Below are 26214 nucleotides of genomic sequence, written 5' to 3'. Positions count from 1 at the left end.
TTTTAATATGGAAAGATGTGTAGAAACAAGTATGACACTTTCCTCCATTTCCAAGAATGAAGGACAAAGTAAAGGACAGATGACAGCCTGTTAAAAATGAGGCAAATCTAGCTGGGCACAGTGGCACATGCCTGTAATTCCAGCAGCTCTGAGGCTGAGGCAGGAGGATCTGGAGTTCAAAACCAGCCTCAGCAACTTAGTGAGACCCTAAGCAACTTAGTGAGATGCTGTCTCTAAATGAAATACAGAAAAGGGCTGGGGATATGGCTCAATGGCTAAGTGCTCCTGGGTTCAATTCCCAGTATATATAAAAAGACAAATCTACCTATTTCCTAGAATGTCCACCAGTTTATTGAGCTGAAAAAATGAGCATTGTACTAGAAGTCAGGAAGTTTAGGTGGACCAAACCAGACATTTCACAAACTTTCTGTGAAGCAGAAGTTGTCACTTCCTCTCTCTAGGCTTCTGTTTCCTCTTCAGCAAGATGTAGTGGTTGGGTTAGACAAATTCTAAAAGGCTAAGCCTATGATCATGATCAGATGTGAGCCTGGGTTTGTCAAAGTCCTTCATGGCTCTCCTTTCCAGCAGGAGGGGAGCCACCTCCCTCTACAACAACTGACTTCCTAGGAGTGCCCAGTGAACCCCTGTTCCAGAACATTCCCTGCTGATTTATCTCACCAGGCACGGTCAAGAATCCTTCACAGGTCCAGGGCGCTGAATGCAGTCAGCAATCCTCAGCCATCCTCAGCCTCAGTTGTCCTTCCAAGCTGGAGCAAGGCAAAGGGCTGGTTCTGCCTGAGAACTGGGGAAGCCCAAGACCTACAGGTCAGCTGCAGAGCTTTCTGCAGCATGCTGGCAGCCCCCCTGTATGTTGCTGGGAGATTTTCTGAAACTGGATGGCCTTTCTGTTCTTGAGGGGCCATTTTGCTCAGGAACCATCCACAGGACGAAGGCAGCTTGGCCTGCTCTCTCCCACAATGTGCTGACAGTGGGAGTGCATGCCCCCCACCAGGGCCCTTTCCTTTCTGCCCTTTTTATCCCTCCCACCCCGTGCTCCCTGGCTCTCTTCCTCAGCAGGTTCCCTTGCTTACTCCCCTTTCTTTTCCACAGACTTTCCCAGTCTCAGGGCCTCCCCTGACCTCTTCACTTCTGACTTCCCTGGGTCCTGCCTTGAGTCTGGCCAGCAAGGCCATTCTTTTGCCTAGAAAGCAGGATCTGGTTTCTACGTTGTGGAGGTTCCCTTGCATATTCCCCCAAAGGTCCGGGTAATCCATCTTTTTCCTCTCCTTTCCCTCTGTGGGCCCTCTTTGCGCCCCTGTGTCTGCATTGTTAAATTCCCATCTCTATCTTGACCATGGTTGGCAGGTGTTTTGTTTACTAGGGCTTAAGAACCACAGAGTACCACATAGCAGAGTACCACAGGCTATGTGTCTTAAATAGCAGAAATTTATTTTCTCACAATTCTGGAGGCTAGAATTGTGACATCAAGATGTTCACAGGGTTGTTTTTTTTTTTCCTGAGTCCTCTCTGCTCAGCTTGTAGGTGGCCACTTTTCTGTTCTGTGTCTGCATAGGTTTTTTTCCCTCCATATCCAAATCTCCCCGCCCCTTCCTTTTTTTTTTTTTTAAGAGATGGGTTCTTGCTGTGCTACCTAGTCTGGCCTCAAACTCCTGGGCCCAAATGATCCTCCTATCTCAGCCTCCCCAGTATCTGAGACAATAGTGAGAGGCTACTGTGCCAAGTGATACCTACCACCCCTTTTTGTGGGACTGGGGCTGAAACCCAGGGCCATGTGCATACGAGGCAAGCCCTCTACCACTGAACTATATCCCCAGCTCTTCCTATAGCCCCCCTCCTTTTTTAAGATAAATTCTCACTGAGTTGCCCAGGCTGACCTCAAAATTATAATCCTCCTGCCTCAACCTCAAGAGTAGCTGGGGTTATAGGAATGTACCAACTGTGCCTTGCTCTTCTTATAAGGAGACCGATGATAGAGAATCAGGGTCCACCTCAGTGAACTCATTTCAATTTAATTACCTGTTTAAGACCCTGTCTCCAAATATACTGATATTCTGTGGTGGTGAGGGTTAGGACTTCAACATATGAATTCGGGGGAGCCATGATTAGCCCTTAGCAGAAGGAGTGGTGGCAGGGGTGGGGCAGGGAGCACAGGCCTTCCATGCTGGCGTCAGGGTTGCATATCTTTAGAGAAGGATGCAGAAGGCACCCTCAGACTGGAGGGGAAAGTTCAGAATCACCTTCTGAGGTTCTATCCCCTCAGCACCCTCAAGTCGCAGGCCCTTATGCTGCAGGAAATCAGGAGTGGGTAGCACTAAAAGAAGCCAAGCATAGGTAAATCCAAAGTTTAATAAAAATGAAAAAAATTACAGCACAGTGGGCTGGTAATGACTGTTCTAGAAGGTCTAGTATGTTGGTCAGTCTGATGTCCTGACTCCAGTGGGTTCTAGGAGGTCACAGATTGGTCCCTCATATTCCAAGATTCTCTTCACTGTTCCCTTAATGGGAGGCCTTTGTCTTCCTGGTGTGATTTTTGACCAGACTGGTTCTGAACTCGTTCACCCTGTGAGAAGAGCTGCCTGAATCTGACCTTCACGCCTGGATGAAGATGATGTTTTACATCATTTTCCCAAGTCCACACCCCCGCCCCAGGTTCTGAGATTGGCAGATGGATTAAAGCCAGTTTCATGGAGAATAAAGAGCTTTGGAAGTGCTGGAGACTCCTCCATAGGAGATAGCCAGAGCTCCCAGGGTCTCCTGGCTCCCCTGCAGATTCTTCTGAATCCTGCAGGCCCCTCTCTTGCAAAGTGCTCAGGAATGTGGAACGCCTGGCTGCTGGTGATGAGCTGGGTCCAAGAGTCTGCACAGAAGAGAGCCCTGCTGGGCCTGGACCTCCCTGTTGGCCACTGCAAGCCAGGCCAAGTTAGGAGGTACTGCTCCTCCTCCGGGGGTGGAGGGCTTTCCTCTTGGCAATGTCCTCCTCAGTGTCACTCTCACAATTCCTCTGGGGGGAAAAAAAAGAAGACCAGGGCAGGGGGTTATGGGATGCCAGGAATGGAGATGGGCGGGCAGCCTGAGTTGATACACCTGGGCTGGGGTATATCCGGAGACCACTGGAAGGAAGGGGTCTGGTGGGGGACTTGAAGTGAGGCCAGAACAAAAACTTGAGGCTTTCTGGGAGGCAGGAAAGCAGGCAGGGCATCTAAGGGAAACCAGGTACCAAGAGAGGCCCTATCGTTAATAATGAAAATTACATCAGGAGCACTTTGAGGCTGCACGTAAGGATAAGTTGGCTGTGGGCTGCTGAGTCTCTGGCTCAGTCTAGAGAGAGGTGAGCTACAGGTTCCTCCCCACGCTCTGCAGCCACCATTCCAACCCCCTCCCTCTTGACTGGCTTCCGTTGCACCTTCAGCAAGCCTTGCTCTGCAGCTTTTCTAAGGAAACCACTTCCGAAAAGCTCATTTTTATGAACAAGGAAGGAGATATACAGTATAGTCTGTCAGTCCCGACATGGCTAAAGCAGAGCCCAGGCGACCAACCCAAAGGCATGATGTCTTTCTGTTCAGGTCATACCAACTAATCTCATCATTAAAATTATTAAAACAAGAACTAATTCAGACTTCAGAAAGTCATTTAAAAATTTGTTGTTGAATGTTCAATTTCAATATTTTGTAAACAAAAGGTCTTATCATTATCTTTTTATCTTTTTTTTTTTTTTTTCTTTTCTTTTCTTTTTTTTTTTTTAAAGAAAAGCCCTTTTGGGAAAACTATATATGTCTGGGACTCAATCCTTTTCCACTTGTAGAATGAGCCATGGAGCTGACAGTGTTGAGTGTTTGAGTCAAAAGAAAACCATCTCTAAGTGTTTATTCTGGGACAAAACTTAGGAAAGGAATGTGCGTTCTTCGCAATTACTCTCTGGTCCTCTCTCTCCACAGACTGCATCTCGTCAGGGCAGTGGGGTCAGGGGCTAATGAAAGGCATGCCTATTGCCTGTCATGCACCTTCCCAGGCTGGCCTGAGCTAGCAGGAAATCCAAGGGCAAGATCAACTTTAGCCAAATACATCCTGGACCAAGCCTAGCCATTACAATAAAAATAACTCAAGCTCTGCTGACCAGCAACTTTTTAACATGAGTCAGAGCCAAGCAACAAAAAAGTAATCTGGGTAAAGTTTGCATGTGATTGACAGGGATGCGCAGAGAGAGTGGTCCAGTCCCCTTTATAGCAGGCGAGGAGAGCAGCCAGAAAGGCATTTGGCTAGGCCAAAGCCTTGCAGGCTTCTGGGGTCATAAATCTTCAAGCCTTGGCAAGAGCAGGAATAAACAAGAGCCCAGACTGAAGAAAGAGAACTCCGGGATATGTAGGGGGTTGGGGACAAACGGGAAGTGCTGGGTCCTGGGAAGCAGCCTGAGTGCTGTGTATCTTGAGGCTGCTTAGGGCATCTCAGGCAATTGCTTCCCTGTCCCTTCTTCATCAGGGAGTTGCCTTCTGTCCTGGTCTGTGCCAACTCAGACACTCCTGAGTGGCCCCCTTCACATGCAGTGACCAGTGGGGAGATGCTTCCAGGGAACGGCTACAGACTGAAATACTGACACTGGTGTTGTATTTCAAAGTCTACAGGAGGATTTTAAACAATAAATAATAATAATTGCTAGCATGCACAGAACATTTATGTGCCAAACTTCAAGGACAGGTCATTGAAACCCCATGACTACTCTACGAGGTAGGAACTCCATTTTACAAATGATGACATTTTGGCACAGAAAAGTTAAGTAATTTCTTCATGGTCACACAGCTAGTAAGTAGCAGATTTGAATCCTGACAGTCTGGCTCTAGAGGCTATGCTCTTGATCAGCATGTTCCATTATATGCCTCTTATTTTAAGTAAGATACATAAACTGTAACAAGTATAAGAAAGCATCTAAATATTATTATTAATAATGGTAATCTAAAGCAAACTAGAAATGGAAAAAATCGAAAAGAGGATGTAAAATTCCCATTCCGAAGTAGATTTTTGGATTGTCAGAAATAAATTTTGAACAGTCTGTGGTGCTCATTCTCCAGAGTCCCCACCATCCCCTGAGGGCTATAAATCTTCAGGGTGGTGCTGCAGGGATGGGGAGGAGTGCAGCAGCGATCTCTTCAAAGATGGAGCAGGAAAGAATCCGAGATTCTCCAAAAGCTCATGCTGTCCCATTGGAGCACCCCACCCAGCACCAGCCAGAGGCCCCCAAACATAAACCTCTGCTGATTACACCCTAACCTCCAGGGAAGAGGAGCACAGTGCCAGCAGAAGAGGCTGGAAATACCCAATACCCACCTGCCTCAGCGGGGACAGAGGGTCCCCCTGCCCCCAAGCTTCAAGCCACCCCAGATTTCTGCCCAAAAGGGTCCTGCATTTACCCACCAGGTCCTCATTTGGCCTCAGGTGCACCTTCTTCATCAGGGAGCGAGTGAGGTGGTTGCACAAGGAGACGATGCTGAAGGAGAGCTGAGGGAGGGAGAGAAAACAGCTGCCAGGTGAGAATGTGCCCAGGGACCCTGGAGAGAGGCCAGGAGCCTGGCTGGCCCCCTCCCCCTGCCACTCCAAACCGCACACACCTTCCACCGCCTGCGGACATACTGCTTCTTGAAGTTCTCCAGGTTGACCACGGACTCCCTGCGCACCATGGCTTGCTGGTTGTCCACCGGCTACAAGACAAAGCAGAGTGTGATGGCGTCACTGGGCTTTAGACAGCAGCTGCCCACTTCCCTACAGAACCCCAGCCACACACCGTCCTCAACCTGCCCCTGACACCTCCCTGCCAGGCAGGGTGTGCAGTGGGAGCGTCAGGGTGAGGGCAATGGCTACAGATGTCTCCGCTGCTCAGGAGATGGATGCCCCTGAGCTATTATTACCACAACCGGACAGGCATGCCAGCGTGGCTGGAGGCCTGGCTTCTGAAGGGGGAGAGCAGGAGGCAGGGGCTTCCATCACACAGCACTCCAGGGACAGGGTCCTTTTCTAGCAGTCTGGGATGCTCCCTGAGTGCTGGGCTGGCTCTGGGTTTAGCAAAATGGATGCCTAGGTGGCAGATGGAGGATTAACACATCTTTAGAAAATAAATGGAAGGAAATAGGGACATTGGTGGGAGTCAGGTGGGGACAGATGTGTAGTGGCCCTTCGCTGCCTGGCAGTGGAGGCTTAGCTTACATCTCAGCTTCTCTGAGCCTCAGTTTTCCTGTCTGAAATGGGGAATAATAATATGTCACAGGGTTGTTGAGGGTCAGATAAAGAGTTTAACCTAGCACCACTCAACAAACAGTAATAAATTATCTTTAGCCCTTTTGCCTTCTCCATCTCCTCTCAAATTCCCTCTTTTTTTTTTTTTTTTTGGTAATAGGGATTGAATTTGGGGGTGCTTAACCACTCAACCACCTCCCCAGCCATATATATATGCTTTTTTAAAAAATTTGGCAATGGACCCTTTATTTATTTATACATGGTGCTGAGAATCAAACCCAGTGCCTCACATGTGCTAGGCAAGCACTCCACCACTAAGCCACAACCCCAGCCCCTCCCCAGCCATTTTTTAATATTGTATTTAGAGACAGGGTCTCACTAAGTTGCTTAGGGCCTCACTAAGTTGCTGAGGCTGGCTTTGAACTCTCAATTCTTCTGCCTCAGCCTCCCCAGCTGCTGGGATTACAGGCGAGTGACACTGTGTCTGGCTCCCTCTTTTTATAAAACAAGACCTTTCTAGGTCATGAGATAGGTTTCAGGGGTTCTGTAAATCTCTGAAATGTGGTCTGCAAATTTTAGTGTGTAAATGTGTATGTGAATATTCATAGCATAAGAGCTAACAAGTAGAAATGACCCAAATGTGCATCAACTGATGAATGGATAAGCAAAACATAGTATCCATACACAGAATATTATTCAGCAACATTATACATAAGAACAAATTGAGTACTGATATGTGCTACAACATGAATGAACCTTGAAAACATTAGTGGAAGAAGCCAGACACAAAAGACCACATACTGCATGATTCCATTTGTATAAAATGTCCAGAATAGGTAAATCCAGAGAAAGGACGTAGATCAAGTTGCTGGGGGCTGGGGAAAGGAGAGAATGGGGGATGACTACAAAGAGTATGGCATTGCTTTCTGGGGTAATGAAAAAAATGCTCTGGAGTAAGAAAGCAATGGTGGTTGTACAACCCTGTAAATATACTAAAAAGCATTGGATTGTACGTTTTTAAATGGCAATTTTTATGAGCTATGAATAATATCTCAATAAAAAAACAATTTAGTGTGTCTACACAGACAAGCATTTCTTCTGAGTTGACAGCTTTCATAGATTCTTAAAGGACCCCATGACCTCAAGAAAACGAATTGCCCAGGATGACCCCTAAGGTCCCTGTGCAGATTTTTTCTCTCTACTAGGACAACCTTCTCATGGCAAGGTCATATTTGGCCCTGGTGAGTGCTGAGGGTGGGTAGCTCACTGATTCCCCAGGGCTGGTCTTGTCTTTTAACCACATGCGGAGTACATCTCCATTCTTGTTTATCTTTTCTCATCGGGCACCAAAAGAAAGCCAGCGCATACTGTGGGCCCATGCTGCTCCGGACTTGCATCTGGCAGGGGACCCACTGCAGGACCATCCCCTAATGCCCCCAGAAGGCTTCCAAGTGTTCCAAAGCCTAATGCAAGTGTGACCTCCTTCCAAATTGCTTCCAAGAAAAAAATGTCTCCCCCTGGCATGACCAAAGCACCTGTATGCACCGTTCCATGTGTGGCAGCTATCTCTGTCACCTCTTCAGTGGAGGCATCTCACCGCTGGAAAGCAACCCCAGAGCACAGAAATTTTTTCATCTCTGTATCAATGCCTCCAGTCCCTCTCTCCTCTCTGCCCAGAACCAACAACTCTAGGTACTTAATAGCTGCCAGGTTGTTTCCCTGAGCTGCTCAAGAAACAAATTAGAATGATATCCAAGGACCTGGGACCTGCTCACTCTCAGCAGTGAGAGGCTCAGGTCACCTTGCTGAGTCCACTGAAAGGGTGCTATGAGTCTATCAGTGAGATGCAGAGTTCTCTGGGGGCCAAGGAGCAGGGGCAGAGTTCTGGCAATCTTGACGTAGATGGGAGATGGGAAAGCCAGGGGCTGCTTACTTTCCCAAATGGGCACACATTGGCTTGGGCAAAGAGTGCAGGAGGAAAGAGGAGGGGAAGAAGGAGACAGGTAAAGGGAAGAGAAAAGGATGAGGGCACAGAAGGGATCATCAGGCCACGCCCAGCTCTCCTGACCCTTTCCTCAAACCACCTATCGCCATGCCTGGGTCCAGGTCCCACCTGGAAGGGAGGCACAAAAGCAGACAGAGGACTTTCCTTTGCTCGTATATGAATAAACAACCAGACCAGTGTAACTGCATATAATGTACAACCACAAGAATGGGATCCTAATTAGGAATGGGTTGTAGTCCATGTACATATATGTCAAAATACACTCTACTGTCATGTATGTCTAAAACAACAAAAATAGAAAAAAGAAAAAAAAAAAAAAAAGCAGGTAGAGGGCAGCCCATCTGTGCTGAGGACTTGCCTTCCCTCTGCTCCAAGTCTTCCTGTGGCTTTCTAGCACTCTCCATACAACCCAGCATACTCCTGGAGGCTCCAAGGCCAGCATCTGCCTCCTCCTCCCCTGAACGGGTCAGCTTGCTTATCTTAAACCCAAGGTCTCAGGGTCTTTGCCCTTGCTCATTCTTACATCACTTTGTCTCTTGATTCAGGTCATTGTTCAAACATCACCTCCTCAGGGAAATCTTTCTCGATCCCCCTAGATAAAACAGTTCCCCAACAGCCCCCCACTACTCACTATGCTTATGACAGTCTTCTCTACTGCATGTGTCGCTGCCTGGCATTTTATTCTGTATTAATTTGGACTGCTTTTTGTGAGTCCCACCTCCCGAATACCTCCTGGCTTCTAGTATCTCCTTCGAAGGTGATTAGCATGCTGCCTCCCAATCCATAAAATCTTTCTACCTCTAATTTCACTCCTACCTGTTATTCACTCAGCCACAATTTGTCCTTTGAGCTGAACCCTGGCAGAGGACGCTTGTCTCTTACAAGGAAAGCTTATGAGGTGAGGTTATAGGCTCTGAGAGAGAAGGAACCTCTTTTGTCCACTTACTGCTGGGTACCCTCACCCAGGAGAAAAATGGCTGACCTCATGGTTGGAAGATCAACACAGGCAAGGGGGTCCTGTTAAGGAGAATCTCCCCTTCCTATTGGCCCAGCAGTATCAGCCACTGAGCAGAGGGGCCCAGATGAAATGCCAGGTGAGACCATTCCCAGGGTCATTAATGGAAAGTGATGCAATTACTTCTCGGGTCCTGTTCATATGCGAAAAACCACAGTATGACCCCTGAGGAGGAAGCCACCCAGGGTATGAGTCTGTCTGGCTTACTTTTCCTAATCAATGGAACTCCCTGGTTGCTAAAAGGCTCAACGCCTGGCTAATGCTATCATCCCAGCCTGGAAAGTCAAAGACAAATTTGGAGTGAAATTTGCTCCCAGAAGGACTGTGACACAAACACTTTTGACTAAATTGAGAATGTGAGGGGGAGAAGGAGCTATGTCTGCCTTCTCCTGGTGCTTTCCTCCCTGCAAACAGTGAGTAACTGTCTTCTGACCTTGTGGCCCATCAGGGTTACCAGGAGTCTGGGCAATTCCCACCTGGCTCTTGAAGGAGTATGTTCTGTGTTTTGGGAAGATGTCAGGAAGGGAGACAAGAAGACCGAAAGCAGTGGTGGCTAGAGTCAGATTTTTTTATACAGATGCAAAAGGCTTTGAAAAGTCTGGTGGGCTGTTCTAGGTCGGCGCCCACATTCACAGAGCCAGGAGAGGAAGAAGGAGTCACAAACAATTCATGAAAAAGGGACCCCAGCTTTACACCCCGGATGCTTTTCTCTAAATACCAGGCTTCCTGTAGAAACAGCAAAACAGATTGCAACTTTTCAAATCTCCATCTGTTCCATCTCTCCAGTCTCATACACCATGGAACTGGGTCACCCATTTTTCCTTCCTGCCCAGGACACACTCTGGGCCTCACCTTCCTCAATTGCATCTCTCCAGGTAGCACCTCCGCTCTTCCTTTACTGGTTACTTTCATGGCTGGAGCCCCATCATGGCTGGCCTCACATCCATTTCTCAGGAAGGTGCAGGTGAGGCTTGTGAGTACCTGGGTGTCTGTCTCTTCATGGGTGGGGAGAGCTACAGGCTGTCCCCGACAGCAACCAAGGAATGGGAGGAGGTGGCAATACCCCTTTCCTTGCCTGGTCTGACTTTTCTGAGTTAGGTTTCAGAATGGACACATGGGGACTCTTAATTCTCTTCTCTAGGACCTTCAGTTTTCTGAGCAATTGTTCATCTCCAGCAAAAGCTTCCAAAGTTCTCCCTCTGGTACTGTTTCAAGAGACTTGAAAGATGTCAACCAAATGCCATGTGTGAATTATGTTTGGATTCTGATATGAACAAACCAACCTTTAATAGGACACCCTTGAAAAATGTGGGGACATGTGAGTGTGGAATGAGTATCCAGATGAGATGGAGGAATTATTGCTGATTTGTCAGGTGTAATAATGGCATGGTGGTTATATAAAAAAGAAAGTACTGCTGGGCTTGGTGGCATACAACCTGTAATCCCAGCTACTTGGGAAGCTGAGGCAGGCAGATCCAAGTGTGAGACCAAACTAGACATCTTAGCAAGACCTTGTCTCAAAATAAAATAAAAAGGGCCAGGGATGTAGTTCAGTGGCAGAGTGTTTGCCTAGCATGCACAAGGCCCTGGGTTCAATTTCCAGGATTGAAAAAAAAAAATCCTATCAGAGATTCATGCTAAAGAATTTATGAATTGATTAAGTCTGAAGTATGTGTTAAAATCTTGAAATACTCCAGAAAATAGTGTGTGTGTGGCAGGGGGATGAATAAAAGACTGGTACAGGGCACAGTGGTGCATGCCTGTAATCCTAGCAGCTTGGAAGGCTGAGGCAGGAGGACTGCAAGTTCAAAGGCAGCCTCAGCAAAAGTGAGGAAGTGAGGTGCTAAGCAACTCAGTGAGGCCCTGTCTCTAAATAAAATACAAAATAGGACTGGGAATGTGGCTCAGTGGTCAAGTGCCCCTGAGTTCAATCCCCAGTACCCCCCACCAAAAAAAAAAAAAAAAAAAAGGACTGGGGATGTGGCTCAGTAGTTGACCATTCTTGGGTTCAATTCCCAGTACCAAAAAAAAGGACTGACCATGACTTAATTCCAGCTGAAGTGGGGTAAAAGTACCTGGAATTCACCATACTATTCTCTGTACTTCTGGGTAAGTTTTGAAAATTTTCCATAATAAAAAGCTAAAAATAAAAACTCTCCTCTTTTTAATCTCTGTAATCTCTCTCGTTAGTCTCCACCCAATAGTTCTGAGTTCCTGACCCAATCTGGGCTCACGGCCATCCCTCGGAATTCTACTTAGCACCTTCTTCATAAGGAAACAGCTTGGTGGCGGTGGTGGGGGTGTCAGCAATGGGGCTGGTGCCCTGAGAAGACCTCTGCTCTCTGCATCTCTCCTATCCTATCTTAGTCAGAATTCAACTCTCTCCTGATTTTTAGAATATTCTATTTCATCATTTACCCTGGCCTTTCCCACCTCCCAGTTGGTTGGGTCCCCATTAACTGCAGATACTGAGTGTTTCATTCAGGGGCTGTCTTGTCCTTATCAGTCACCCCACCCCACCACCAGCCAGAGCACAATCAGTGTTTGTTCAACTGAATTGGCCCCTCTGCAACTCAAATATGCCCTCTGTTGGGTTCCTCTCCAGGGTAAAGAATCTTCTCCACAGGCCAAGAACTTCACAGACAAAGGAGAAAAGGCATTCAGTTCCACAGACATTTACAAAAGGTGGGCAGTGGGAAGTGATTGCTGGGCACACAGCCACCTCCAACATGGACCAATTGTGCTATGTGATCCAGTGAAGATGGAAGCTGCCATCTTCATAGTCACTAGCAGAGGAGGGAGCTCACAGAGGACACTCTGGCTTCTCCTGCCATTATTAGCTTCCAGCATCTGCAAAATCACTGACTACCAAACCATCCGCCACCCTTCCTGATACAAACTAGTCAGACAGAGATAAGCCATGAGCATCTGCTCCAGGGCAGGGTCACCGCTGCTGCCTCCCAGAGGGCTGACTCTCCAGCTTCCTTAGGAATCAGGGAGATGTTACACAGTCACCCTCTCCTCCCAAATGGCCCAGGATGGTTTTTAAACTGAGCAGGATAGTTGACCTTTAATTCACTTAATTCTGGTGAACTAAAAATCCTCCATGATGGCAGAGAAGCCTGTCCACAGAGCAGTGCCCCCCAAGATGTCCTCCCTCAAGGCCTCAAGGGAATACTCCATTCCCACATCCCATCCACCATGGCCAGTCCTGCCCTTGCCACCACTGTTCCAATGCCAACCATGGGCATGTGGAGAACAGAGCAAGCAGGTCCACTGGCTGCTTTCCACAGACCTCCTTGGGTTCCCCTCAGCACCAGGTTGAGATGCCAAAGGAGTTCTACTGGCAGGTGGCAGAGGAAGGTCACAGTCTTCTCTGGTTTCCCTGAGAGACATGGGGGCACTTCTCAATGTACTTTGTCTTTAGATGCTCTTTGTACAGGAAAAGTTCTGGTTTTGAAACATCTTAAAGGGGAAGCAGTTACCAATGACTGGAAACACACACAGGACCACTTTACTGTGTGAGGAAAACTATGTATGGCTGGGTGCCCAGCTCGGGGGCTGATCAGCTTGGAGACTGAACAAGTCCTGCCCTCTACTAGGCTATGAATTGAGGATATTGGGTGGTGTGTAGCTGATTCCACAAATCTAAGATAACCACTTCTTCTTCCCTTTTACCAATCTTCCTATTTCAAATCCTTGCCACCATATTCTTCTTCCTATTATTATTATTATTTTGCATGTATTTGACCTTCACCAGAAAGTATGCCCTGTGTTGCTCAATTGGCAGTCATCCTGGCCTCAGGAAGCCTGGCATTGAAGGTCAACATTTATTGACGTGGCCAAAGGGACTTTTAATATTTGCAGACTCTTATGCCAAACAAGTATACAGCATCCTATGACAGGGCAGATAAATCTCTGGAGAAATTGTAGAGGTCATTTTGTACCAATTCTCTCAGATAGAGAAATAGGGTTTTTGTCATCTTTCCTTGATTCCAAGATCCAGGTTTTTGGATCTCAGTTATCAGGAGGCATCTCCCAATTAATGATGTCATATCATTGCTGTGGGCCTGGAGTGAAGGCAGGTGCTCCCAGAGAGGACTGCTCTTGCTGGCCTTGTGAGGCCACCCAGCCTCAGACTATTGGCCATGACATTCCTTGCTTGAAGTTCTTCAGTATCACATAGCTTGTGGCGAAGTGCAACCCTGCATGGGGACAAGCAGCCCGGGCCTCCCATTCTCAGGAGGATTTTTCATCCCCGCCTAGCCTCCACATTGAGATGTGTTCCCTTGCTCTCTCTTGCTTCACGGCAGCCTTCATTTACCCTCTCACTAGGAGTGTCACAGCTTTATGTGTCTGGGGCTCTCCTATTAGGCTTTCCATGTTGGGCATTTTTTTATTTTTCAATGGTACATAAAATAATGATACATCTCATAATCATGGTTTCTTAGTCAGGTGTGGTGGTGCATGCCTATAACCCCAGGCTCAAGAGGCTGAGGCAGGAGGATCACAAGTTCAAAGCTAGCCTCCACAGTGAGGCACTTAGCAACTCATGGAGACCCTGTCTCTAAATAAAATATAAAAAAGGGCTGGGGATGTGACTTGGTGTTTAAGCAGCCCTGGATTCAATCCCTGGTACCAAAAGAAAAAAAAAATCATGGTTTCTTATATTTGATGAAAAGATTCTGTTTCAAGTATTGTAGGTGATATTTGAAATAATTCAGCTTGATAATAGAAAAGGAGATAAGATTCTGAAGAAATGGTTTCATGACATCAAAATATGTATTGTCCTAAATCACTTCCTGTCTATGTTGCTCACTGGGCATTTCCCCTCCAACACCAGTTCAGGAGTTATCAGTGGCTTCCCATGACTCCAGGGACAAAGGCAGAGCTTTCCTTTTTCTTTTTTCTTTTTTTTTTTCCAGGGGGGGATAGTGGTACCAGGGATTAAACTTAGGGGTGCTTAAGCCCTGAGCAACATCCCCAGTCCTTTTATTTATTTATTTATTTTATTTTGAGACAGGGTCTTGTTAATTTGCTTAGGGCCTCACTAAATTACTGATGCTGGCGTTTTGAACTTGCGATGCTCCTGTCTCAGCCTCCCAAGACACTGAGATTACGGACATGTGCCACCATGCCTGGCAAGTTCTTTAATGTGACCAAGGGTCCTTGTCCTGCCTCCTCCCAGCCATGTCTACGTACACCACATTCCTCCAGTTTTCTTACTGTCCTTCCACTTCCAGTCTTTCATGCCCCTCTCATTACAGAGCCCTGGCATGATGGCCCTGTTGGGAACACCTCTCTCCCTTGTTTGCTTAGCTGGTCTCAGCTCCAGCATCCCTGCCATAGGGACTAACACCTCCTCTGACCAGATCAAACGCCCCACTGCAGGCTCTGGCACTGAGGAACGCATCCCTTTCTTAGTGTATGTCCCAGTCACAGTTCTACTGTTGAATGATTCTTGGTTAATGTTGGAATCCTTCAGTGGACTGAGAACTCCGTGAGGCAAGAGATGGGCCCTGTTTTTGACTCAGCAGCGTATCACCAGTCAAGCCAAGTGTCTGGAAGTTGGTAGGTGCCTGAAAATTACTGGTGAATGAACAGATGAATCTGGATATCATCTGCCTCCACAAGCTGACAGTAAACTCCTAGAAACTGGGGCAGTTAGAGGAAGCAGAAAGAGCCACAGATTGTCATCAGAAGGTTCCTATTTTGTCATTAATGATATGACCTGGAATAAATCACATCTTCTCTGTTTCCTCATCTCTAAACTGGGAATAATATTCAATCCAAATACTTGACAGGGATGTTTTGTGAAGCCATGAAGGCACTTTGAAACTATAATTGGACCCCTCCCAACCCCAAACTTCTAGCAGTGCTGTGTCCATACTCCCTGCACTGCTGATACGATTTTATGGTTATGTTGACTTCTTCCTCCTTTGGGGAAAGGGGGATGGGATTACATAATTCCCAAGGAGGGATGCTCAAAGCTTTGGGTCATGAAGGGACCACTGAGCCTTGTACTTCCCAGTCTTCTTGTCCACCCTCTTCAAAAACTGATGGAGTCTCTTAGACCTTCAAGGCCCAATGGCCTACTACCTAGGAAAAGGAACCGCTTGGTGAGCACTTTTAGGTCCTCATTTTCATGCACAGTTGGGGCCCTTAGCCAGAAGTTGGGGGGAAAAGGGAAGAGAGGGGAGATGCTCCCCTTCCCTCCTGCTCTGTAGGTTGGTCTCAGACAGGGACAGGGCTGGGTAGGAACAGTGACTGCACCGTCTGGGGCATGGCTCCTAGAACGATCGTGTGCGGGTGTGTACACTCCACTCATCCCTGGAAAGATACACAAAGTTGCTTACTCGGCTTCTGGGATCTGAACTTTAATACTAAGGTGGATATTTACAATAAGCCTCACTACTTCCTCCCACATGCCTCATCTTGGAGATGCGCACCTGGATTGCTGTTTCATTGGCATCAGCTGGCTGTGAATGATCCTAAGTCATCCTCCCTCTCTGAGTCAGTTTTCTCATCAGTTACATGGAAATCATATCATCGCCTACTTTTCCATCTCAAAGAGTTGTTTAAGGATCAAGTGAGGTCACAGACACAAGGACTTCTTAAGTGAGAAGTCAATTCAAGTAAAAGGCAGTATTATTTTCTCTGTGCATTTTAAATTCTTGCTTCTGAAGCAGGAAAGTACCATGCTGACTTAGTTATCCTTAGTTAACTCAAATATCACTCAAGATCTGTAATCCTAAGGCATGCAGGTGGGAAGAGAGAGGCAAACAAACCCATCACCACAAATCCAGTCTCAAGCATCTCCCCAGGGAGTGCTGTACTCCCTGTGGAAAAGGGTATGGTGAGGGGAATTTGTTTTCTAATTGTTTTAACAGCTTGGCTGCCCTGCCAGCGCTCTCTCAGAAATCCAGGTTGGTGAGGGGAGGTGTGGAATGAATAATTAACCAGCACCTCAGCAACTGTGGATTCTCTGGAGAGGGCTGGAAGGCCACCCTACAGACATGCACTCTACAGGATGATTCTAGCTGGATGCAGAGGCAGGAGGATGAGAAAGTGCTGTATTGATGGGGTTCTAGTGCTCAGAGCTTCAGGCTGGCCAGGACTTCCTCTGTGTGCGACCTGCTGAGCAGCTCCGATAGGGAATCACTGGCATCCTGGTGGAACATGGCTCCCAGGCCATCTGTGTCCCCACTCTCCAAATGGAAGCTGATCATCACTTCCTGCATCCACTGTAGGTCTGCTGAGAGCTCCTGCCTCAAAGCCTCAAACTGTGTGTGCAGATGGTCCAACTTCCTGGCCACACCTCCGAAGCTAGCCCCTGTGGCCTGGATGTCTTCCCGCAGGAGCTTCTTCAAGGACTCCAACTTGCGAAATTCGTACCTGAGCTGGGACAGATTGTGCCGGGCGCTCTCGTTCTCCTCTCGGTACCAAGCTTCCTTCTCATTGAAGATGGACACCAGGGTTTCCACATCATCCTGGAGAGTATCACGGGCCCCTACTAAGGCACGACAACCCTGGTCCACCTGAGCCATGTCCTCTACCACACGGGCGAAACGCTCAAAGTTGACATAAGTGTTGTTGGGGGGCATGCTTGAGTGGCATTTGAGAGTGTACTCTCTCAGACGCTTGGTCTTCAGCTGGGTGGGTTGGGTCTTCCGCTGTTCAGGAGCTCTGACTTCTCCTTCAGACTGGCAGATGTTCAGACATAAGAACCAGAATGTTAATATGATGCATGCTTCAAAGGGCAGTCCAAGCTGCAGGTGGAAGGCACACACGTTGGTCTTTTTGGCATTCACTGCATGCATCAGGCCACAGGGAGAGCCAGGGTGGGGTAAGCAACCCCACAGTCCATAAGAAAGGTCAAGAAGTAAAGGAATGCTCCCTGCATGCTCACTTCAGGGCACAGGGGTCCACAGTTATTAGAGGGTTTCCACACGCACAGCATGTAAAGGGGCTCAGGCAGACAAGCAGACTGTAATCAGGACTCTGCAGACATCCACTCCAGGGCTGGAGTAGGCAAGGCCATGGCTGGCAGAGGGAGGCAGAGGGATGTCTCTCTTTTGGGGTTCCTTGGGCCTTGGCAAAACTCAGCATGCCCAGCAGGAAGCGGCTGGAGGACCCTTGGTCTTCCCCATCCCTCAGCAAGCAGATGGACCTGATCTCCCAGACCACTCCAACCCTCCCTGCTCCCCATGGTCCACAGATCTCTACCCTATTGTCCGCACGCTCAGATCATTCCTGCCAGCCTTCTTCTCTAACGATGAAGGCAAATAAGAAGTCTGGAGCGTACACAGCTAGTCAGTCAGCAGATTACTGGTCTCTGATTCTCTCTTTCCCAAAAAACTTTTCACTATACCAGACTGTGAGACCCTCTGGAAAACCAGTGGCTGGAGCTTGATTACAAGACGAGTTAGACAGAGACTCACCTTCTTCCCCTGGCCCTCCCCTAAATGGAACAGAATTGCCCTAACAGGGCAGCAGCCTCTGTTTCTACCAGGCTTCTGTCTCAGAGCCCAATTCCTAAGGTTTCATGGTGTCCATGGAAAGTAGCTAACTGATTTGAGGGATATCCTTTACCTAAGCCCTAAACATCAGAAAGAAGGAGCCCTGGTTACAAAGTCAGGGTTTCATTTTATAAGCTATTTGAACCTAGAAATACAAACTTCAGTTAGCATAACACTATTTGAAAACAGTCAGGCCCCTTGGGGCCCCTGACTAACTGTCTTCTGTGCCCAAGGATCAGTGTTTCCAGCAAAAGGCTCTGCATCTGGCTGCTACAGCCAGCCCTGGTGACAGAGCAGGGACCCCTGCTCACTGGAACTCACCACTGTGCCCTTACCGTGATCCAAGGATGCCTGAGAGCCTCTTGGATGGTGAGCCGTTTCCTGCAATGAGGATTAGAAAATGGTGATGATCCATGAGGATAGGATCTGGGAGCAGCTGCTTCCGTTCTCACATTCTCAGGCCTTCTTTGACCATGTCATCAACATAGCATAATGGAGGATGCAGAGATGGATGGGAACTGGCTGCATGCCCCACGGTCCCAGGAAAGAGGTTTGGGCAGAACCACAACAGAAGGACCTTTTGACCTGAGCCCTCACCTTCAGTTCCAAAGTTGAAAGCCCTAACGCCACCCTCTAGAGGGGTCATAAGTGCTCTTCTGAGTTTCCAGAATCCTGTAAGAGTCAGTTCTCCATTGCTAAACCTTTGGTTTTTGTTTGCCTCCCAGGTGCCTCCTCTGTCCTTTGCTGCCCTGTTCCCAGATAGTGGAGGCCGTCCCAAGTACTGACCTTAGTACTTAGTACCACTATGGCCCTCTCTGAAGTCTGTGGGACCAAGAGGACATAATTTTCTAGAGTCTCTGGGCCTTTCCCCGTGCCCTGTCTAGGTCCTCCTCTGGGCAACCAGTACCCCTATATTCCCCACCCATGTCCTCCTTTGACCCCACAACAATGGGGCTCACCCTGGGCCCTGGCAGGGGTCAGATTAGCATGTCTCCTCTCTTTCCACTGTACTGACCTCTCTGGGTCTACCTCCTCCACTCCCCATCTGAACTGGTTTGAAAACCCTGGCACTTTATTTCTCTAATTTGAGTTTGAGGTGCCTTTGGGAAAAACTACACAAGGTAGTCCTAAGAAACATAGGCTGATTTACACATACACACACCCACACACACATTCTCACACATACACACAGTTATTGGCATTTCAGTAGAAGAAAGCAGAAAAACTTGAGTAAACAAGATGAAAGTCAAGTCTTGGCCAGTCACTCTTCTTAGTATCTGCCCAGATTAGACCACAAAGCAAGCACAAACTGACATCTTTGACAGAGGTAACAGAAGAGGATCAGTACCTGAGAAACCAGTGCCTTTCTCTGTTCCCTTACCGAGTCTCTTTAACCAGAAGCTTCCGAATGAAGTCCTTGGCCAACTCGCTAGTCTGGCTGAAGAATTCCTCATCGAAGTCATAACTCACTGCTGTGATATTTGCCAGTGTTTCCTGCTTTGTGTCTCCCAGGAAGGGGGATGCTCCACTGAGGCTACACACAACAGAGAGAAACCACATGACTGCAGGACTGGAGATGGAAATGGGGGTCATGGACTTGGGAACCTTGACCCATACTATAGCACGAGGCTGGGAGGCTCCTGGCAACAGAGCCTGCCCTCTCTGGGCAGCCAACCAGCAGCTTCTTCAATGCAGTCCAATTCAACACACTTTATGGAGCTCCTATCGAGTACCTGACAGGACAAACTGCATCTTCAGTGGACACAAAAATTGAGAAGAGAAAAAAAACAGACAGAGCTCTTTATAAACCCCAGCAGAACAAAGCAAAAAATTATAGAAAGCCAGATAAAAGGCTGGAGGAGCACCAAAAAGGGGGACCCCAGCACAGCTCCATGGGAGAGTTGACAACTGCATTGTCGTGTCTCAGAGAATGAAGAGGTTGTCCGCAGTCAGAGCAGGAGATGGAAAGCTCTTTCAGGTCAAGGGAGCAACTTGAGAAAATCCTCAGAGGCATGGAACTGGGGTCTGTGGGTTCCCCACAGGGTTTGTCAAGGCTACCTCAGACAGAGAGTGACTTCTGAAGCTACCACCTCTTGATTTGCATTCCAGTTGCTCATGGGACAACACTACCCAGATGCGCTGGGACTTACTGTGCCAGCCTACTCCCGCAGCATGTGCTCCTTTCCTTGATCAATGACATTGCTTCACAAATGTGAAGTGGTGCTTGTTAGAAACATAGCAGTCACCTTGGTCTCTTTTAAGTCCCTCCTTACCTGACTGGCCAAAAGTCTTACTGTTTCTACTTACTAGACATCCCTTGAATATTTATCTCCCACCCCCAACCCCTGCTTCTTTGTTAGCAGGGAAGTAGCAAGGTGTACTGGAAAACTTTGGATATTTCAATGCTGGGTTTGAATTTCAGCTGTGCCACTCATTAGCTGTGTGAACCTAGGTAAGTTCCTTAACATCTCTGAGCTTCAGTTTCCTGATTTGTAAAGTGAAGAAAATAATTGCTTCCACCTCACATGATTGACATGAAGAGCAAAGATATATAAAATGCTCTGTGCAATCCTGGACCATACTAATGCTCTACAATTACCAGCCCTTATTATTGTCATTGTTAGAATACAACAACCTTCGTCACTCACCAGTTTCCATAGATCACATCTAAACCCCTGAGCAAAGCATCAGAAGGTGGTCACTGCCACATGCTCAGTACATTTCAGCCATATTTAACAATTCACCTTTCCTTTTCTCATGCTGTTTCTTCTCAGCCCTTCCACCTGGAGAACTGACTTCATCCACACATCCCAGTTTAAACACCTTTCTCATTCTCTCTCACTAAAACCTTCCGCAGCTCCAGGAACCAGCACCTTGCCTTGTGTGTCTCACAGAGGTGTGTTCATACCTCCAGCATGACCTCCATCACCATGGGTGAGAGGTTGCTATATGGTGTGCCTCCCACAGACAGGGAGCCCCAGGTAAGCAGTGAAGGCTCTCCTTCATGTCCGTATTCTGAGATCCTGGTATAATGTCCATGATGGTGCCGGCCATGGATAAAGCTGTGTCAAATTCAAGGGAGCCAACTGTGTTCCCTGCAGATGCTGGAATTCCTTAATTGTTCAGTATGAAAACTAGAGTTCTGGAGAAACCCAGATTTCAAGAGACGACATCTGAATATTCTGGCTGTCATCCAGCATTATAGATCAAGTGATCAGGTGAAGTGATGTTCAGCCTCTCTTTCGATCAAATTCAGCGAGGCATTTTAAAATTGACTGATGCAGAGGCCCTACCCCTAGCAATTCTAACTTATGTAGATCTGGGGTGGGCCTGGCCACGGTAGGTACTGAAAACTCAACTGTGCAGCCAGGGTTGAGACCCTTTCTGCAGCTCAGGGGAATCCACTGTGTCATTGTGCAGAGCTCTCAGTCCAAGTGCTGCTGTGAGTCAGAAAGCTGGTTCATGGGGGTGTTGAGAGATGATCCCTCAGTCCTGGAGCACTGGTACCCCCCGTTCCCTCTGGCTATGGGCTGACTCTCACTGCAGCAGGCCATAAAAATGGCATTTTCCACGCATGCTGTGAGGGAAAGACGATTGGGAAGCACTGATGGACCGAATACCTAAAAGCCTGCCACACATGCTCCAGAGCAGGGACAAGGGAATTCACATGCGTTGTCTTATTTAACCCCTACATTCCCATGGCAGGGGAGCCCTGGCATTCCACAAGGAATGCAGACATGGGTTATGCAGGAGGGAGGGCTGCTCCCCTGGCTGCCTGCTCAAACTCAATGCCAGGGTTCAATGGATGAAACAGTTTAGCACACTCAGTCTCAGGTTTGTGGACTTAGCACATCTGGCTCATGGTGGGTACTCATTCAATGTCCGTCCATCTTTCTACTTGCCCCTCTCTCAGGATCCCACAATTCTTGCTAGGACCCCACAATCTAAGCTGGGTTGGAACCCTGGAATCAGGGATACTCACAGGATGTAGGTGATGACACCGATGCTCCTGCAAAACAGAAAACAGTCAAGTCAGGGCCTCCTACCTCCAACCCAGACCAGCAAGGGACTCCCCATGCAGTCTTGGGAAAAGAGGTCACTTGACTCCTCCAGGTGTCCCCACACCTCTCTCCATCCCACTCTTCAGCAGCAGCCTGGGATGCATCTGGAGTCACTGAACTCAGCACATGGAATCCAAGGATCCAAGTTCAAGATCTGATCTCTGCACTTAGAGGTTCTGTGATTTGGGCACATCTCTCACCACCTCTGAGACCATTTTTCCTTATATAATGAGGATAATAAGAACTACCTCCCAGGACCGCTGGCAGGATTTTGAAAGACCAGGTGCTCAGTCAACTATCAAGCATCATTCAAATGAAAGAGTCCCACATGTGCAGAGAACTGACCGGAGCAGCACCCCCAGACCAACACAGTGTCCAGGATGTGGGAGACCCTTGTTAAACACTAGGTGGACTGACTGAGCCACTGTCACTGTTATCCTGACCATGGCTGTGGCAGCCCAGGGCTGAGCTGCACTCCGGCCCTGCCCCTACCCTTGCTTCTGTGCATCTGACAGAGCTCTGACCTGGCCCTGCACTAACTGGACTCAGGTCCTAGCCTTGCTGTTTCCAGCAGTGGCAGCACCTCTGGAGCAATCTGAGGCTCTAAGAGGTCAGTGTGGAGAATGGTGTTCTCACAGTCAAGTGGATGACACCTGAAGAAGATCCCGAGAACATCTGTTCTTGGAAGGATCCCTAGGCCACCTGGGTGACCTGTACAACTTACCACATGTCGGCCTCCAGCCCCAGGGGCTCATAGTTCACGATTTCTGGAGCTGAAAGGAGTCATGTTCAGAAGTCAAGAGGAGGAAGAAATGAGAGGAAATGCTTGTAGGGAATTCTAGGGAATCTGCTGCCAACTGTCTCCATCCTGCCTCTCTAGTAAGGAAAATCTGAGCAGCAGATGGAGATGATCTGGATCTAAGAATTTTGAGGAAAAAGTATGGCCCGAATATTTGTGTTCCCCCAAAGGTCACAGGTAGAAGTCTAATCCCCAGTGCAATAGCATAAAAGAGGTGGGGCCTCTAGGAGGTGAGAAGGTCATGAGAGCAGGACCCTCGTGAGTGGAACTAGTACTCTTTAAAAGAGACCTGAGGGAGCTTGTTCACGCCTCCTGCCATGTGAGGACACAGTGAAACACTGAATCTGCTGACACCTTGATCTTAGACTTCCCTGACTCCAGGGCTGTGATCAATACATTTCTGTTGCTTATAAATTACTCAGTCTCAGGCATTTCTTAATAGCAGCTCAGACAGACTATGTCACAAGTTGCCTGTTAATCTGGTAGAGAACTTCCACAAGCAAGCCTTGATAGTGAAGGAGAGGGAAAGCATATAGGAAAGCCAGAAAAGGAGAAGGAGCAAAGGGAGAGAAAGGAGCAATGGAGGTCTGCTCTAGAACTCTCTAGTGGACACAGGTCAGTGCTGGAGAGCGATGGGGAAGAAAAGGCAGAGAAGGACTCTACCTTCCCCTGAGTCTGGGTAGAAAGAAGGGACCTCCCTCTGAGGAGCAGAGTGTATCCTTGTGGTCACTGAGATGAGATTCTGAGCCCAAGATGCCTGAGGGGCAGCCAGGGAAGATGTCCGGGTGGCAGATGGCTTTAGGGGAGTGGGCCTGGGTCATCACATTTGGAGTCACTGAAGTACAGAAAGAAACAGGAGCTGAGCCAACACCATGGTGCCCACGGTGTTGAGTAGGAGAGAAGACTGCCGGGAGAGCAGAAGACCATATGCCACCCAGAGATGGAGCAGGTAAGCACTGGAGAGTGAGCACTGGGCTTCAAGCTCACTGCAGCGCTCAGTGTCCAGAAGGTAGGAATTGGAGATAAGAGCAGCGATGACTTAAAAAGATTGGCAATGAAGTGGAGGCAAAAGAGAAGGCAGTACCTTGAGGAGGAGGAAGGATGGAGACAGAGAGTGGGAAAGGCAAACTCTATCTAGAAAATACCTAAAGCATTGCATCTACAGGTTTGTGTCTGTCCTCCCACTCTCCTACTGCCCCCATTTTGAGATAATCACTGCCCTGGCTTTGCTTATTTTTAGCTTTATAAAAATGGTGTCACCCTGCATGTCATCTGTTGTCACTTGGTTGTCTTTTACATGCTTCTAGTGCTCATTGAATGTTCATCCACCATCTTCCATTTTCACTATTATGCAACAATTCATTGTGTAACTATATAACATTTTTCAGTCATTCTCCTCTTAAGAGAGCAGTTGGGTGGCTTCCATTACTTTTATTATTGGAACAATATTGCAACAAACTTTTTTGTTCATGGATAAGCACATGAAAAACTTTCTTTAGGACCCTGGTCTTCACAGCAGGATCCACAAAGATCTGCAGACAGGTCCAAGAAGATAGGTGCAGAATTATGCATTTAGAGACTTTTGTAGCAATTTGACATTGCCATGACATCCAAACTATGATCATTTTTTGAGTAGTTGATTTTTATTGTCTCTTCTAAAGTAGCAGTCCAGGACAGATGGCAGCACATGACTATATATGGAATTTCTTAAAGTTCTCTGTGGTTCTTTAAAAAATTTGCCTGATCATTTTTGACATCTCTTATTCCTTGCTTATCTTGTGGTTCCACATTTTATTTCTGTATACATTCCACTTATTTTATAGTCATCAGCTGATAATTTCAGTATCTTCTGTCTTTGAACATCTACACCTTGTTAGCCTTTGACTGAATTGCTGATATGCACGCTTGCCTTCAGGGGAAGTTGGAAGAAAGAATATTCCTATGAATTTTCTTGCTTTTTGCAGCTCAGCTTTAAGTTCAATTCATTGGCTTTTGGGGGTGGGATGGGTCATGCTGAAGGGCTTACAACTTTTAAAGATTTCTCTTATTTCCTAAGAATTTTATTCAAAAGAAAATTTCTCTCATGGATCCAGTCATGTCGCTAGAGGGCCTTTTTAAATGCCTGATCCCCCAAACTATTGGCAGTTGTTGACTCAGTTGACTTTTTTCCCCCCTCAAGGGCTGATCTATATAATCACTGAGACCACTATGTATAGACACAAGAGGGGAGCTTTATTTCTTGGTCTCTGCCTCCTTGGACAGAGTCTTGATGATCTCTTCCTTCTTGGCCTGGAGCGCTCTTCATGGTGCTTGCGTGCCTCGTTGGTCTTAGACCTGCGGCCTCAGCCTAGTCAGCCAGGAGCTTCTTGAGGGCCTTATCTACCTTCAACTTGTGGATGTGTTCCATGAAGATCCACTTGTTTTTGAACACATTCCCCTTTACTTTCAGGTAGAGGCTGTGATACATGTGACAGTCAATCTATTTAGATTCACAGTATTTCCTGAGCAGCCTGCACAGAATCTGCATCCTCCTCATCCAGGTTACTTTCTCTGGCATTCGAGCATTAGCTGTACCCTTTCGCTTACCTATGCCCATATGCCTGCCCTTCCAGTGAGCCAGTGTATTTTTCCGGCATCGAGCCTGGGAATGGACAGTAGTCACTGGTTTGCAGATGATCAGCCCATTAGCTCCAGATCTGCTGACAAGAGTTGGCATTGGTGATTTCATTGGTCTCATTGGGGTCCAATCAGACCTTTTTCCCATAGCAAGGGCACCAGAGGCAAGCCTCTTCTGAAGCCTGAGCATGCTAGGACATACAGTAAACCATCATCAGGCTATGGTAGTCATTCCTTGGCAAAAATGAGACTCCCAAGATCTGTCCTCCAAAGTTTTCTCATGGCTGCGGCTGTGACAGCAAAAGGAAAGAACTCTGACTCTGTTGACTTTTTATTCCTGAGGCTCAGATTGAAATTTCTAAGTGTTTATAACCTGTTTCTTAGGAGTCTTGAGAAAATAAAGTCATCTTAGTTTTTAGAGGATCTAGAGAAGACACCCTATAAATCTATAAGATATAAACAAATCCAGTGCAAACAAAACCATACTGATGCATGAGAACCAACTGTGTGCATCTCTTCTGTCTCTGTATTCAGGGACATATTGGTTGCTTGAAATTGGCTGATGCTGTAAGTTAGAGACACGTTTTTGAGATTTGGTTGTTAGACATTTGCACACTACTGGGCAAAACCCTCCAAAGTCTGGCCCCAGCTATCAACAACCCACTCATGCCAACAATCTGGTATGAATTCTCAACTTTATGCAGAGTGGACTTTGACCTGTCCCAATAAAAGTACTCATTCTAGCCTTTCCCCACTGCTGTGCTACCACTGAACTGGCTGTGCTCCTCCTCAACCCTGGCTCTCTTTCTCCCCCGACTCCCAACCACCAGTTTTTTGCCCCTCACTGACACAGGGTCATAACCAATCCCATTGACTGTGCCAGAGTGGATATCTTGTCTGAACAGTCTTCCAGGACTGTCTGTATTACTTACTTTATAATTAATCACATCCTGGCT

The 26214-nt window shown here is 47.5% G+C and overlaps 1 protein-coding gene and 1 pseudogene across 6 annotated transcripts in view; both read right to left on the bottom strand.

Moving 5' to 3' along the window:
* Window positions 1-2800: 2800 nt before the first annotated feature.
* Window positions 2801-26214, bottom strand: part of Dapk2 (death associated protein kinase 2) — a 115268-nt gene continuing 91854 nt past the window's right edge. For 4 of the 6 annotated variants that reach the window (XM_047539802.1, XM_047539804.1, XM_047539801.1 and 1 more), the window contains 5 exons: window positions 22568-22616; window positions 21765-21791; window positions 19164-19316; window positions 18118-18163; window positions 14294-16966 (listed from right to left, as the gene is read on the bottom strand). In XM_047539802.1, the coding sequence (XP_047395758.1) occupies window positions 16358-16966; window positions 18118-18163; window positions 19164-19316; window positions 21765-21791; window positions 22568-22616 (884 nt within the window). In that variant the 3' untranslated portion in view covers window positions 14294-16357. Of the gene's footprint in view, window positions 3023-5427; window positions 5512-5621; window positions 5712-14293; window positions 16967-18117; window positions 18164-19163; window positions 19317-21764; window positions 21792-22567; window positions 22617-26214 lie in introns of those variants that run through there. The other 2 variants (XM_047539803.1, XM_047539805.1) reach the window with 2 other exon arrangements.
* LOC124976836 (60S ribosomal protein L19-like) lies at window positions 24875-25448 on the bottom strand (annotated as a pseudogene).

The sequence above is a fragment of the Sciurus carolinensis genome, chromosome 2, assembly GCF_902686445.1.
Source record: "Sciurus carolinensis chromosome 2, mSciCar1.2, whole genome shotgun sequence".
In the NCBI taxonomy this organism is placed as follows: Eukaryota; Metazoa; Chordata; class Mammalia; order Rodentia; family Sciuridae; genus Sciurus; species Sciurus carolinensis.
This window is presented reverse-complemented; position numbering and strand designations above follow the sequence as displayed.